Source organism: Octodon degus, unplaced genomic scaffold (assembly GCF_000260255.1).
Source record: "Octodon degus isolate 3935 unplaced genomic scaffold, OctDeg1.0 scaffold00147, whole genome shotgun sequence".
In the NCBI taxonomy this organism is placed as follows: Eukaryota; Metazoa; Chordata; class Mammalia; order Rodentia; family Octodontidae; genus Octodon; species Octodon degus.
Genome location: NW_004524723.1, coordinates 4,778,143 through 4,794,441, shown reverse-complemented (window position 1 = coordinate 4,794,441; position 16,299 = coordinate 4,778,143). Strand labels below are relative to the sequence as shown.

Below are 16,299 nucleotides of genomic sequence, written 5' to 3'. Positions count from 1 at the left end.
TGCACAGCGGTGCGCTGGGCTTCAGGAGGCCAGGCAGGCTGGGAAGCGAAGCACTGGTGTGAGGGCAGCCACATTTCCTCCCAAAGCATGAGAGACAGATAAGGACGCAAATGCAGCACCGGCGTTTGCAGACCTCAGGGCACACTTGAGCTCTGGGCAGGTCTGCTCATTCCGTGTGGACGGTGCTGCCCGTGCCTGCTGCCATCAACCTCACCTTCATTCAGTCTGCCCAACTCACTAACTCCCTTTATTGGAATGCAGCCCAAGGTCCCGCAGGTGATTTCAGAGGATTCCACTTAAGGAAGAAGCACGCACAGAGAAAGTAACCCTCTCCAAGCACTGAGGGGCTACTTTTCTGGGCCCCAGGGAGGGTTGCTGGGCTCTCCAGGAGCCATGCTGGATGAAGGCCCCTGGATCACTCCATGTCCCTGTGGACTCCTCAGCAGATTTTGCACTCTATTAATCTACATCTGTTTGCATGGCCCTGCTGGCAGCAGCTTCTGTCTAGAGTGGTAGCAAATACGCGGCAAGGGGGTGTAGGTTTTGAAGCAGGCCAGCTTGGGTGCACCCTGGCTCTGCCACTACTGGCAGGGGACCTGGCCAAGGCTCGCAGACTTGCTGAGCTTCATCTGCACACCAGAAGTGCCATTCCTACCCATCCTGCGGGGATACGGGGACAGCAGTGGTAAGGTGGCAATGCCTGCACCACACCTGCCGTGCCTGGGCATAGAAGGCACACACGCTGCCCGAGGACAATGGAGATGGTGACCAGGGTGCCACTGAGATCCCAGGCCAATGCTTTTTGTCCCCCTTCTCAGGCTAGAGTTCTCCCAGCAACTGCTGTTGATGTTTCTTTCTCCCCTGCTTTATCCTGTGCTATATAGCCTTGCTGCCCCCTTCATCTTCCAAAATAGTTAAACTGCACAGTGCTAACTCACTCAGGATTGGAGGGGCAGTGCTAGCCTGCTCCAAACAGTCTCCAAAACCCTGGCCACCCTGCTGGGCTGCATCCCCTTAAAAGGAAGAACTAGGGGTATTTCCTCTGCTCTCCAGTTTTCCCATCCTGCCGGTTGGCCTCTCTCCCAGCCTCACCCTTACCTCACGTTGTCATGCTTCTGGATGTAAATCTTATGGAACATCATATCCTCCTGCTTGGCATTGATGTCTGCTTTCATCTCCATGGCAACATGACGGGGAAGGACTGACAGCAGCAGCCGTTCCTGGGGACAGAGCGCAGAGATTCATAAGCATTCCTTCTACTTTCTTGAGAAGTTTCCTCCTGCCCACACCTGTGCCCTACAAGCAAGGCCCTGGGAGACCTCTTGGGTTCTCCTCAGACTTGAGACACTAGCACCTCTGTGTATAGCTGGAGTTCAGCCCCAAGATGGTCTGATTCCCATCTCCCTAGACACACTCTGGTCCTTCCCCAGGCTCCACCATGCTGTACCGGGAAGGATATTCCTGGTGAACCTGCCAGTGCTAAGCACAATACTGTGGGTTAGAACCTGAGAGGCTGTGTGACCTTGGGCAAACCACTGACCTTCTCTGAGCCAAAACAAGATGGGGATATTGACAGCATCAAATGAGTTTCATTTAGTCCCAGTCATAAAATACTTATTACATATCCACATGCTCCAGGGATAGTCTGGGTGCCAGAAGTCACAACCAGCCTTCTTCTCAAAGCTTCCCGCCTCTTAGGGACAGGGTACTCTGGGGTCACTGAGCAGGGATGACATGACTGAGGCTGAGGCGAGTGCTGTGAGTGGAGAAGGCTTTGTGGACACCAGGGATGGGGGAGTTCAACTCCACAGGAGGCTGAGGGCCTGGGCCAGTGGGGGGCGAGCTGACCGTGAAGTAGAAGCCAGCCAGGTGGTACCTAGACAGAGTACCTGGCCCTCTCTCACTTTGGTAAGTGCAGGCTGAGACCTCCTTGGGGACAGGAGCTGTGTCTTCTCCAGTGCTACAGCCCAGGGCCTGATGCTCAGGAAATGGATAACTTAGTGCAAGTTGCAGCTCTCCCCAGGTCTGCCTAGTGTCCAGGTGTCTGGACACACAGCCACCGAAGGCCATCTCCTATTTGCCAAACTCAGAAAGCAGCCACCCATGAGTGCAGGCAGGAAAGGCCAATTCCGTGACAGGACAAGCAGGAGAACGTGTGCTATAACTAGATTCATGAGAAACCTTCCTTTCTTGTCACCACATCAGCGCTGAGGGCTGGGTGACAGCTGCAGGCAGGGCCCCATTCTAGGCCCCCTCATCACACAGTACCTGAGCACCATGCTGGGTCACTCTGTGCTCTTTCCTCTGGGAGCCTCAGGATCAAACACAGCACCAACACCCGCATCACCACCCCCACGCCTGAACGTGGTTTGGCAAGTTTCTCCGTCAAATCCCTGTGGATTTGGTGGCATTTGCAGCTGGTGAGGGCCAGAGCAAATAAGCTTTGATGGGCTGGAAAATGGTCTCTGACCTAGAGAAGGGGAGTGGCCCAGAGGTCAGAGGAGCCTGGCCTGCCATAAGGGGAAGCAAGGTACCCAGGCACAGAGTAGAGCCACTGGGCCTGGACAGGGATAAGAAGGGGCTCGCCTGGCGTGTGCAGAGTGCTGTGGACGAGATGAGGTGAGCTTGTCAACCAAGGACAGCAGAGGACTCCAGGACACTGCCAAGCCAGGCCTCCTTCAAGAGGCTGGGCCAGGAGTCCAGATGGGGCCCAAGAGTGAATGGGGACAGTCAGGCCTCAGACTAATCTAAGTGGGACACCCGGCAAGACACAGTGGCACAGAGGCAGTGCTGGAAGGGACGTGGCAGGACAGAGAAGACCTGCGGACACTTAAGCGCTTCATTCCTCACGTGCATCTGGGGTTCACCAGCCACCAAGACCACCTAGCACACATCCAGACAGTCAGAGTTGTTCATGCTGCAGTGGAACTGCCCTGCAGCTGGCCGGCCACAGCACGTATTCCGCTGCTGTCCCAGCCAGCGTCTCCATGTCCCCATGCTCAAAGATCACTGCTCAGTTCCCATCTGTCTGGATCCTAACACAGCATGTGGCTAAGAACTTGGGGAGGAGGACCCTCTGGTCTGCTGGACCTCAGCTCACAAGAGTCCTGCTGGGTCCACACGTGGTAGGAGAGCCACAGCCCTGCTGACTGCCACTGTCAGCCCTGGGCGTGCTGCCTTACCCCAGCCTCCCATCTGGGAGCTTCATAGCTCTGTAACATTTCATTAGCAGATCTCTACCTGGTCCACACACAGGTGAGGAGACAGTAGTGACCCAGATCTTAGTAGCAGCAAGACCTCTTCCTCAGAATGAAACAGCTAGAGCCCTAGAGAAAGTCTGGCCTGAGTCCATGGCCCTGTGAATGGCCAGCCTTCCTGCACAGGACAGTCTGGGACAGATAAAACTATCTTCCTCTTCTGAACCCACCTCACTCAAAAATGAGCAGAGAGGAAGAGCCAGTTGTGGGGTACCATGGGAATGGTACCACCTGTCCCCTCTTCTCTCTTGACTGTCCTGGAGAGGTAAAGGAAATGCTGACTGCTCTCACCTCTCTGAGTCATGGAGGGCCTGTGAGGGAGAAGGAGCCATCCTGCAGCTTGGCTTATGCTCAAAACAGAGCTGAGTGAGGAGGTTCAGGAGGTCATGGGCAAGGGCAGGGTGAGCTAAGGACTCCCACAGAGAGAAGAATGCTGGGCAGCCCCAGGGAAAGCACCTCTCCATCCCAGAGTCGGCTGAGCCAGCCCTGCCCTAGAGAGGAAGCAGAGCTCCAGATGTCCCCACTGTTTTCAGGCTACCGGCCCAGGAAGCCTTCACTCACCTGCTGCTGGTTCTCCCGCTGTGAGTGGAGCCGGGCCTGGATGCACTCTCGGGTCTCCTGGAAGGCCTGTCTCTGGGAGACCTCGGCGGGATAATGGGTGCAGACACCCACGATGTTGGTGCAGGAGAAAATGAGGACATTGGAGACAAGCTGCAAGGGACAGGCAAGAACACTGACTGAGCCCGGGAGCAGGTCCCAGCCACTGGAGGCTTGATCCCAATCCTCCCAGCAAACACATCCAGTCAGCAGCCAACAGATGCCAAGGATCTCTTATATCAGCTTGTTACACTTTAGATCTAAAATGCCCCCCCAAGTCTCTTATGTTCAGAGGTGGGGCTTTGGAAGGTCACTGGAACACAGGGGCACTATACTTACTGGCAGATTAATCCACTGATGAGTTAAGAGATAGATGTGCTGTCAGGGATGGGGCCTGCGTGCAGGAGGTGACTCACCCAAGGCATGACTTCAGAGGATGCCCAGCCCTGGCTCTGGCACTGCTGCCCTGCTTCCCAGACACCTTGCCCTAGGCAGCTCTGCTCCACCAAGCCTTTCTGCCAGATGCTACTGCCTTACAGCTAGCTGACTACAGACTGAACCCCCTGAAACTGGGAGCCAAATTAAACCTTTCTCCTTCATAGCCGTTAGCTACTGAGAACCACCAGTGGGAAAGCTGACTACTACACAGATGAATATTGGGAGTAGCCGAACACAACCATTCTGGGTTGTGGATGTTCTCCAAGCTCAAAGCTCTGCAGGCCTATAATAAAGTAGGGCCCAAATGACACAGAATTAGTGGATAAGCATATGGGATGTATCCATGGTAACAAAAGTTAATGGGTCTGCTGGAGGCTGCAGGGGCACTGCAAGGAAGGTTTCTTGAGAGTAGTGAGATTTCACTTTTGAACGTGTGGTTCAGTCCTGCCTGATTAATCTCAGAGATCAGCTCCCTGGAACCCAGGACATACGGGTGACCATCAGGGCCAGCACTGTGCTAAATAGTCTGGGAAGAGCAAGGGGCCTGGCCGGTGGGGATCAGCACCCTCAGCTCCTTCCTCTCCAGGATGCCACTATTTCGCACCATCCCAAGGCTCCCTGACAACCCCAGTCGGAGTTGTCATTCCTCTACTCTTCACCAACTCCTTCTCCAAGCTGACTGAGAGGGTGTGTGTGTGTGTGTGTGTGTGTGTGTGTGTGTGTGTAGAACATCATCACCTTTTCTGTCAGCAGAGACAAGGAAGTGGATACTCTTTTGAGGTGAATTTGCTGAAAAGCTAAAGGAAAACAAAACAATGTAACACACCCCACAAAAACGAGTCTACATAGCATATTTCAGAGTCTGGGCAGGTAAAGCTCCCAGGGATCTGAGCTTGGTCCTGCTCCAGCTTTGGGCCATATGGGATAGAAGCCATACAAAGACACTCAGCTTCCAGGCTGTGGGGGCTCTGAACTATACTTGGTCCCTCTCTTCACAACTTGACTTTTCACTCCAACCCCAGGCAGGTAACATCAGACCATCCCCACACCTTCCACTGAGGCCTCTCCATCCTTTGACAGCTTAGGTTGGCCCTTAGCTCTGAGGTGAGGAAGATACTTGCTTAGATTCCCAAGAGCCATCCTCTGGGACTCATTCAGGTCACGTGGCAATGGCCCAAAAGATGATTCCCACATTTTTCTCAAAGAATATCTTTGTCTCTGTTACCTTAGCTTTGCCCTTACCTCTACCTGAAGACTTTTCCTACCACAGATGGGAAATGATCCTGACCCTCCCCAGCCCTGGTCTAGAGGCTCTGTGAGCACCATGCCAGTTGTGACCATGTGCCTGTCCTGGTCTGTAAAGAGAAAGAGACTTTCTCCCACTTCGAAGTCTGGCTCTCTCCTGGCTGCACAGTGCTCTGAGCCCCCACATATCTCTGGATATGCCTGTGTGAGGGACAAGCCGCTCAGATGACCGGCCCCACCACTTCTGTTGGCTACTACTGTTGACCTGCAGGTCCTATCACCTCAACCCATCCACCCTAGAATCCCACCACCATCATTTGATGCAAACACATGGCATAAAAACCTATTTAAGACAAGGTAAGGAGATTCGTGCTATAATGAACTTGGAACAGGTCTGCAGGAAGTCATCAGGTACTGCCAAGGGGGAAGGAAAGAGAATGATGAGGAGGTGAAAGCTGAAGCGTGTTCTAGTTAGGAGAGAGATGAAAAGAGAAAGGAAAGTGCCAGACGATAGAAACAGGAGTGACAGGAAAAACTGGAAAAGACAGAACAAGGAACTCATAGGACGTAGAGAACACAAAGTGGCTGGGTGAGGCATATCCCAGGAATGAAGGCTGGTTCAATTTCAAAAATCAATCACTTCCTCCCTATTAACAGACTAAAACAGAAAAACTGCATGGTTATTTCAACAGTTCCTAAATTTTTTGACAATGCAGCCCATTTCCATAATTTTTTTAAAAACTCACCAAATTAAGAATGGAAAGAAAGTCCCTTAATCTGATCAATGACACATACCAAAACCTACAGCTAGCATCATATTTAATGAAGACTGTTTTCCCATAGAACAGAGAACGAATCAAGGCTATGTCCTCTCATCGTTCCTATTCAACACTGTAGTGGAGGCTGTCGACCATGCAATAAGACACAAGAAAGGAACAAAACACACAAAACTATAAAAGAAAAGATAAAACTCATTATTTAGCGATAACTTGATTGTTTATGTAGAAAAACCCAATGAACCTAAAAGCAACTACTGCCAGAATTAATACACCAGTTTAGAAAACTCATAGGACATAAGCAATTGTATTTCTATATATTTGCTTTTGTATAGAAAAAATATCAACTGTATTTCTATCCATAAGCAACCAGAAGTGAAAAATGTCAAAGTAACACTGAAATAGCACCAGAAATGCATGTAACATATAGACTAAGGAGACATGGACAAGACTAGTTCACTGAATGATAGGGAACACTGACAAAAGAACATTTAAAAGACCTAAATAAGGGGCTGGAGAGATGGCTCAGTGGTCTAAAGCACCTATTTGGAACAAGCTTGGAAAAGCCCAGGGACCGCGGTTCAATCCCCCAGCACCACATGCCAGCCAGCCGCGCCCTCTGGTGAGCTGAGCTGGCCACACACACACACACACACACACACACACACACACACACACACACTCTAAATAAATGTTAAAAAAAAAAAAAGACCTAAATAAAAATGGATAGCTACATGCCATGTGTGGGCAAATGCAGTATCTTATAATATTGTCTTAGATGTCAAATTTCCCCAACCCAATCTATAGATCAAACAACTGCAATCAAAGCAAGAATAGGGGGCCAGGGAGATGGATCAGTAGAATAAGCACTTGCCTGGCAAGCACAAGGGCCTGAGTTCAATCCTCCCTGGTTCTACCAAAAAAAAAAAAAAAAGCTAAAATAACTTTGAAAAAGTGGTTACTTAATTTTTACAAAGATTCCAGGGCAAGTTTATGGGGTGAGAACAGCCTTTCTAACAAGTGATGCAGGGATAACTGACTAGCTAACGCAGACAAAGTGGGATCCCTTACTTCACACTGTATAGAAAAAATGAACTCAGAATGGATCAGAGATCTAAATGTGAGAGGTACATCTACAGACATCTTAGAAGAAAAGATAGAAATATATTTTCAGGACTTTAAACTAGGAATTATTTCTTGGGTATCACACTCAAAACACAAACGATGAAAAGGGAAAAAGATAAACTGGGCTTCATCAAAATTAAAAATATCACTCTTTTGTTTTGTTGGTTTTTGAAAGAAGGTTTCATTATGTAGTTTAGGCTGGCAAACTCACTAAGTAGCCCAGGCCGGCCTTGAACACATGAATATTGTCCTGCCCTACCTAGCCTCACACATGCTGGGGTTATGGATACATGCAGTCACCCCTGACTAAAATTATCTACTCTTAAAAAGATACTGTTAAGCTGGTTTGGACCTGTAATCTCAGTTACTGGGGAAGCTGTAGCAGGAGGATCATGAGTTCAAGCCAGCATGAGGAATACAGTGAGACTCCATCTCAGGAGAAAAAAGAGAGACACTTAAAAGACAATGAACCACAAGCCACGACATGGGAAAAATTATTTCCAAATAACCTATCTAAGAAGAGGTACACCCAAAGTCCATAAAGAACTCTCAGAACTCAACAGCTAGTAAGCAAATGCCCTAACTTTTAAAACAGCAAAAAATCTTAACTAGATGGTTCACCAAAGAAGACATAAGGATGACCAATAAGCATGGAAAGATGTCCACCCTGCTTAGCCATCAGGCAAATGCAAATTAAAAAAACAGGGCGACACTACTATACACCATCAGCATGACTAAAGGTAAGTCAAGTTAACAATGAAATGAAAAAAAAAAAGCTGCAAAACCAAACACTGGTGAAAATGCAGAACAACTAGAACTCCTATACCTCACTAGTAGGAATGGGAACTGGTTTGGTCACTTTCAAATACAGTTCAGCAATTTCTAAGAAAGTTAAATGCGCCCTTGCCACATGACCGAGCAACTTCATTCTTAGTTGTTTACTCACATGGAAAAGTTATGTTGACACAAAAATGTGCTCATGAATGTTTATGGACAACTACTCAGCTATGAGAACTACTGATACGCATAATGGTAGGGATCATCTCAAATGCATTATGCTTGCATGAAAGAAGCCAGACTCAAAAGACTGGAACCATTTGATTCCATTCATAAGGTACTCTGGGAAGAGCCAACCTGTGAGATCAGTTTTTCGAGGGCAAGAGGAATGGCCATACAAAGTGGCAGCAGGAGGAAACCCTTTGGGGTAACGGGACTTCCAGTGTGTTTGTTCCAGCTGTAGAACTACACACTTAAAAGAGTGAATTTGATTGCACATAAATTACCTTAATAAAAAAAGAACAGGAGGCTAAAGGAGAGACTCTAAGGAGCTGACTCTACAGGGAAAGGTGGCCCTTCCTCTTTCCGTGGTCAGAGAGGGAAGTCTGAGTTGGTTTTGCGACCCGACGCCAAGGTGATTATCGTCCAGCTCTTGCAGCATCTCTGTACTAATCCTCTGGATTGCTCTCGCTGTAACCTGACTCTGCCTGCAGCCAGGAGGCCAATAGAAGCAGAAGGTACAAATCCAGTAAAACACTGCACAGTAACTCAATAGGGGTCCAAATGGTCTTGCTAAGCTTGCCGTGCCTCAGTGCTCCTGTACTATTCACTAAACACAGAACCCAAAGTAGCACAAGGGGGCTGTAGTTTGAGAGCAACGGGGATTTCAACACCTTGTACCTAACAGTGGAAAACAGTAGTAGTAATAGTAGTCTCTCTCTCTCTCTCTTTCTCTCTCTCATGTGCATGCGCACGCACACACGTACACACCCATGTGTGCTCACTCACATCGTCTGCTGAAAAGCAGGAATCTATGTGTCAGGACTTAAGGGGAGCTCAGGCCCCAGAGCAGAGGCTCAGATTATAAATAGAGAGGAGGCACCAGAAGATCTGATGGCATCCTGCTTACAGACACCTAGGAAGGAGTCTAGAGGGTGCATGATCTCACACCTTGGCCTCTTCCCATGGTCCCAGAAGTGAACACATTCTGAGGATAAACCCTGTTCTATGCAAAGGACTCCATTAGTAAGGAATCACAGGCCTCACTCACCCCGAGACCACATCAGCAGTATCACAGCAGATAAACAGGGCCTATCTGAAGGGCTTCAGTCTTCCCCATGGAAGCCTCGCAGGACACACAATAACCACATAAACACATGCACATGGTGCATGTGTGTACAGTAGGCAGAACAAGGACATGGCGGTGGGGGTGGCACACGCCCACACCGTATCACATGGAACTGAGAGGCGGACCAGGCAGCAACCTCAACTCCGGGCACAGTCCCAGCATCTGCTTTTCACACAAGCCCTGTGGATGGCTTGGGTCCAGGTGGCCCCAGGACCACCCCAGGAGAAACCTCAGCAGAGGGGAAATGTTCGGAATTCTATACTCAGAGGCCAAACCCAAGATAGGTACCTATGAACGCTTAATGCTTCTCAAAACCCCAGGACTTCTGAAACCAAATCTTGGGTTCCCCTCAGGCTGCAGGTTTGATTTGCACCCAGTGTGTGGGGTTGGGCCTAATGCATGGGGTTACAGTGCCTGAGTTGGTGCAGCCTCTCTTTGGTGAAATCCAAGTAGCTGGCCTCAGACACTGGCTGAAGGAGGAGCCTGAGATAAGCTCACTGATCACAAGTCCTGCAAAAGGTGCCTGACAAGAAGGCTAGAATTATATTGGAAGGAAGCGAGTTAGGGAGGAGCAATCAGAAAGATTCCCATGCAATTTGCAGTTTTCTTCGGCTCCTGTTCCAGGCAATCAGCTTGCCTCTCACAAGGTGTCCATGCACAGGAAAGGCAGCAGTGGTGACAGGACTCAGGGTACTCCAGAGAACCAGATTTGGCAACGGGGTGGGGGACTCAGTTAAATTTGAATTTCAGACAAACAATAACATTTTAATATAAGTAGAAACCATGTAAGATACAGAATCTATTTATACTTTAAAAAATTATCAGCTGTTTATCTGAAATTCTAATGATACATACTTCACCTGGTAACCCAATCATGGAGCCTTTCAAGCCACCCCTGCTGTCCCTAGTTGTGCCCACCCAGGGCCCCAGCATATTCAGGTGGCCTCACATCCCTTCTAGATTCTCTGCTGTGTGACGCAGGCAAGAAAGTAAACAGACCACTCTTGTACATCAGAGTCTGACAGCACCCCCGGACACTGCAAGCCAAAGAGGAGAGACATGATCTTCTACATCCACCCACCACTGTGGGACCCCAGGGCTTGGGGCATTTTCCCTAGTGTGGGGTGTAAAGGGGAAGGTCCTCCTCCCTGTGTGTTCTCCGCAGCTCTAACCACAGGCACATTTGTCCAGGCTCCCTAGTCCAGGCCCTTCCCAGTTTACAAATGCACAAAGCTACCGACCACATGAGTCCTGAATAAAAGGAGCTGCCAAGCTGCCTGGGGTACCTTCCTCCCACACTAGCCTTCTTTTTCTCTTATAGTGCTCGTGGGAAGCTCAGGGGAGCTGAGCTTGCACCTCAGTGCAATCCCATTAAGATGTAAAATAAAATAAATCAGGGGAAAATAAGCTTAAATTATACTTAGAAGACATATCAGCACGGTTCCTGGTATACTGTACCATACTCAATTAAGTGCTTAATATCTTTTTTTTAAATTTTTATTTATTTGTGGGGGGGGGCAGCTCAGCCCACCAGGGGGCGGGGCTGGCTGGCATGTGGTGCTGGGGGACCGAAATCGCGGTCCCTGCGCTTTGCCAAGCTTGATTCCAAGTAGGTGCCTCAGACCACTGAGCCATCTCACCAGCCCCTAAGTGCTTAATATCTTTTTTTTAAAAGACGTATTTTTAAACTTTTTTAAAAATCTAGAATGTTCCTTTACAAAGAATTGGGATGGCTCTATGTGTTCTTGGTGAACAACATCACAGCATCTTTGCTAGGGCTCTTGTGATGAGATCCTTCATGGAGACAGCCAGCTCCAGCCCTGGCTTTGGGGAAACAGAAACAGGCCCTGTCTCCACAGCTCTCCTCTTCACTCCAGAGAGGATCTAGCTGCTCTGGGGCTGCGGCTCCGGAACCCAAGAGCTTTGCTTGCCTCCCAAAGGACTCCAGCCTTCACACCAGAGATCCTTGAGGGACATCTTTGAAGTCACACTGCCTACTCAAAGCCCTCCGGGACTCCCCGTGAGCAAGCTCTTGTGCTGACATGGGTGCTCCACAAGGCTCCATCAGACCCCAAGTTCTGCCTCAACACCTACCCTGGCCACAACAGCTAATTAGTTCATTGTCTCTGGTAGATACTAATCTACAATACAACCTAAAAGTTTAATGTATACTAATGAAACTTTAATGTTACTAAAGTCCTAGCATGAAACATGAACAAAGCACCAGTTAGCATCTGTTTAGTGTATTTTGAGAGAAGTTTCAGGACTAGCTCACGGGTACAGTGCCACCCTAGCATGAGCCAGGTCCTGGGTTCAACTACCCACACCTTAAAAACAAAACCAAACACTTTCAGGAAAAACAAGATAAACCAAAATGTGAGGAAAAACAAGTATTTCATAATGACAGGGCATAGTTGTTTCTAGGCTCCAAAATGTTCTCACATGAAACATTTCATGTCACCCTCATCACATGTGTCAGGTAAGCAGTCAGGTGGCAGTGAGCCCCTTCCAAGGAAGACACAGGCTCCAGCAGGGCTGTGCCTGAGGGTACACATCATGGCAGCAGCAACCAACACCACGGCTCCACTGTCCTGAGCTCAGAGCCGGCGCTCCTCCACTGTACTGAGCTGTTATTTATCCCAACTTAATTTAGGTTCAGTTTTGTTTTATTCTATTTAATAAAGAAACACTCAACTTTCTCTCACCCTTGTCCTAGGTGCCCCAGGCCTTCTTCATAGATCCTGGTCACATAAAGTAGTGCTGATTAGGGACCAACTCCCAGCCACTGCCAGCTTCAATGCGCATCTAGGGCCGAGCCTCCACAACACACTCTCCAAGGAGCTCCCGCTGCCTAATGGGGCCCAGGCATACACTGGTATAACTGCTCTTAATTATTTTTTATGGAGACGTAGTTCATTTACCATAAAATTCACCCTTTTAAATTATACAATTCAATGTTTCAGTGTTTCCACAAGGTTATATAACCATGAACAGTAATTCTAGAACATTCTGAACATCCCTGAAAGAAACCTTATACTCATCAGTCACTGTCAACTTCCTAACTCCAGCCCACTCCTAATTCCTATCAACCCTAATCTATTTTAGTTTTCTGTGGATTTACCTCTTCTGGACATTTTAATGCATGTAATAATAGGTAGCTTCTGCCTTTGCTCACTTTGCATGATTTTCTTAAAGACTCACCCATGTGGCAACATGTACTATTCCTTTTATGGTTACGTGATCCCCCATAGCATGGATCTACCACATTTTATTTGCCTCCCATTAGTTATAGGCATTTGAGTGTGTCCACTTTGGGTTTACTATGAATAAGGTTGCTATTATGAACACTCATGCACAAGTCTTTGCAAGAAAGCATGCTTTCAGTACAGCCCTGGGGGAGGAATTCCTGGGTCACGCAGTAACTCTCCATCTCATACTTTGAGGAGTAACCTGTTTCCCAAAGCAGCTACACCATTTCACAGGTCAACCAGAAAAGTATAAGGTTCCCACTTTCTCCACAAGTTCCCCCAACACTTGTCTTCATCGATAGTCATGCTAGTGGAGTGAAGTGATACTTGACTGTGACTTTTGCATCCCTTAAATTTATAAAGCAAATAGCAATAATAACAAGTGAGAAAATATACTCTGTACCTTGCACAGCTGTGCCTTTAGAGGAAAGTGGACATACACACTTTATTTTTGTTGTATTTGGTTAACTATCCACAGGGAGGAGACCTCACATTTTGTGCGTGCATCCCTCAGAGAAATAACAGCTTTCACTGTAATAGTAATTCCATGAATGAGAGCACCTCTTAATTCATTCAACAAACATTGTTTGAGTGACCTGAGATGAGCACTGCGGGGTGTCTGGGAAACCTCAGAGCTGGCCATCTGGCCCCTATCCTGCAGGACACCAGGCTGGTAACGGCACAGGCACAGACGTGGCTAAGAAGACATAAACACCAGAGGTCCCGCAGTCTCCAACCTCCATCAAGTTAATTTCCCAAACATTCAGTTTGGAGAAAAAAAATGACAGAGGAGATAATACACCTAACATAGGAAATATTTTATAATAGAAGAAATGGAAAGAAATAGAGAAGAAATCGACAGAATTTAACCAAAAAATGGACAATGTGGATGAATAGGTACAGATGGCTTACAAACACGTGAGATGAAATGAAATGTAAGCAAAAAAAAAAAAAAATACAAGCACTATTTTGCCTATTAAAATAGCACAGCTTTTTTTCCCATGGTAATAGTGTTGGCAAGAATACAATGGAACAACCTCCCCACCCACCTTCACACTATCAATGGGGATGCAAACTGGTAAAATCTTTCTGAAAAGCAATTTGGTAATCTGTTTGAGGAACCTTAAAAATGTTCACAACCATCTACCCGTAAAGTCAGCCCTCTCTGGAAGTCCATGCTGCGAAACCCCAGTAGCTTAGACAGGGTTTCATGCCAGGGATGATTATCAATTTAAAACTTTAAGTCCAATGAAATGTTGAATGATTAAATAAATAATGGTGCACATTATGCTGGAATATCTCAAAGCCCTTAAATTGTTTCTCTGGAAAAAAATGTCAAGGGTAACTTTTAAAAATATAACATTTAGTGGTGGGGAGATATAGAACTACACATACAGCGTGATCCCAATTTTCCAATGTACTGATTTAAAATGTTAGGGCTGGAGAGATGTGGCTCAGTAGAATAAGCGCTTGCCTGGCAAGCTCAAGGGCCTGAGTTCAATCCCTGGTTCCACCAAAAATAAATAAATAAATAAACAAATAAAATGTTAACAGTGGCAGGATGTCTCTATAAGGTAAGTAAAGTACCTTATTCTTTAGACCACTGAAGACTTTCCAACATTTCTGCTGTATTACTCGTGTGTGTGTGTGTGTGTGTGTGTGTGTGTGTGTGTTGCTAGGGATCGAACCCAGCACCTCATACATATAAGGCAAGAGCTCAACCACTGAGCTCCATCCCCAGCCCCATGTATATATTACTCTTAACAGAAAAAATGATAAACTTGTATAAAGAAGGAAAAATAATCTGCTTTTTTACTTTGAGAGTAGAAGGCTGAAGACATGTCTCTTCTACTGGAAGAGATAAGATGAGAATTAAAATACGAACAAAGTAAAAAAAAAAAAAAAACGTACAAAGTCAGGTAGAACAAGACAAACAGGAAGAGTCAAACCAGAAGAGGATCCTACCAGGCTGAACGATGAGGAAGGCTGCAAGTAGGAGCATCATGGAGAGCGAGGGCAGAGGGCAGCAGGACCTCAGAATACAGGGGTAGACAGAAAAATGTCCAGTGCTGCACAGGGATTGCCAGACAGCCCACAGGGCTGGGGCAGAACACTGAAGTGAGGCTGGCCTAGGGGAGGGCAGGGCAGGGCTCAGGCTAGATCATCTGGTACCAGCTCTGTGCCCAGGTAAGGAGTGGGTATGAGACCCAGCGGCATTACAAACTCCTGATGGCTACATTTTCAAAACATGAAAGGACATTAGCTTTTCAGGCTGGGGAGACAGCTCAGTGAAACAGTGCCTGCCTGGAAAGCGCAAAGTCCTGGGTTCAGTTCCTGATAGCAAAATAAAGAAGTAGATTAGCTTTTCAAATTATAAAATGTGCATTCATTATAGAAAATTTCAAAATCACAGAAAAGAACAAGAACCACTTATCACTCAGACAACCAGTATTAACACTTCACGGTTCCTTTTATTCCTTTTGCCTTTTCTTCTTTCCTTTTTTAAAAATCTACTCAGGGCTTTTTGTTTTGCTTTCGTGAAGCTGTGATCTTGTTTACATAATTTGGAATCCTGCTTTTTTCACTAAATATTATAGCACAAGCACGTTCCCATCATTATAACTTTGAATGCTGCCAGTGTTCACTAGGGCAATGTGATCAGAGCTGTACTTCAGAAAGATTAATTTGACAGCTGGGAAGAGACACGAAAGAGGAAAGTGCTAGAGGTAGAGATCAAAAAGAGAGCTGTGTGAGCCGTCCACATTTGGGGCCCCCTTCTGTCCCTCAGAAAGAAACCTTTTTTCTCTCAATAAATTCTTCTTACTCTTCCATTGTTCCTAGAATTCATTTTTTATTTTAGAGAACATGAACTCAGGGTTTCAGACATCTAGCAGGTTAGGAGTTTCATTCCCCATATTATTTGGAGGGCCAACCAGAGAAAGACCATTCGCTGTGGTCCTGGCAACTCCATCAGGCAGGCCTGGACTCCTGGATACACCACACCTGAGTCAGGTCCTGGGAACCAGAGACTATCGCTGAGTGTGAGGAACCGTCATTGGACTACTCCTGTGAACCCAGAGAAGACTTAATGACTCTTGTTCAAGAAAAAGAAGAGTCTTCAGATAAGTAATCTAAGATGTTATGCTTAGCCCTTTTACTAATCGGTCACTTTACCACTTAAGGGAGAATGCAATTTGTAAGTGGGCATAAGAATATATTGAAGGGCCGGGGAGATAGCTCAGGCAGCATAAGTGCTGACTGGCAAGCACAAGGTCCTGAGTTCAACCCCCAGTACTGGGGGGGGGGAAATATATATATATATATATATATATATATATATGCTGGTGAAATAACTCAGCAGACTAAGCACCTGCTTTGGCAAGCACAGGGACCAGGGTCCAATCCCCAGTCCTGCATGCAGCGCTGGTCCCGCCCCTGAGACGCGCTGAGCCAGGGGCTGAGTTCGGGCACTGTGGCGCACACCTGTA

General features: G+C 47.2%; 1 protein-coding gene across 2 annotated transcripts in view; it reads right to left on the bottom strand.

Annotated features, from left to right (window-relative positions):
- Adcy5 (adenylate cyclase 5) overlaps positions 1-16,299 on the bottom strand; it is a 132,107-nt gene that overhangs the window by 45,020 nt on the left and 70,788 nt on the right. For both annotated transcript variants that reach the window (XM_004642181.2, XM_023702168.1), the window contains 2 exons: positions 3,819-3,968; positions 1,099-1,220 (listed from right to left, as the gene is read on the bottom strand). In XM_004642181.2, the coding sequence (XP_004642238.1) occupies positions 1,099-1,220; positions 3,819-3,968 (272 nt within the window). The remainder of the gene's footprint in view (positions 1-1,098; positions 1,221-3,818; positions 3,969-16,299) is intronic.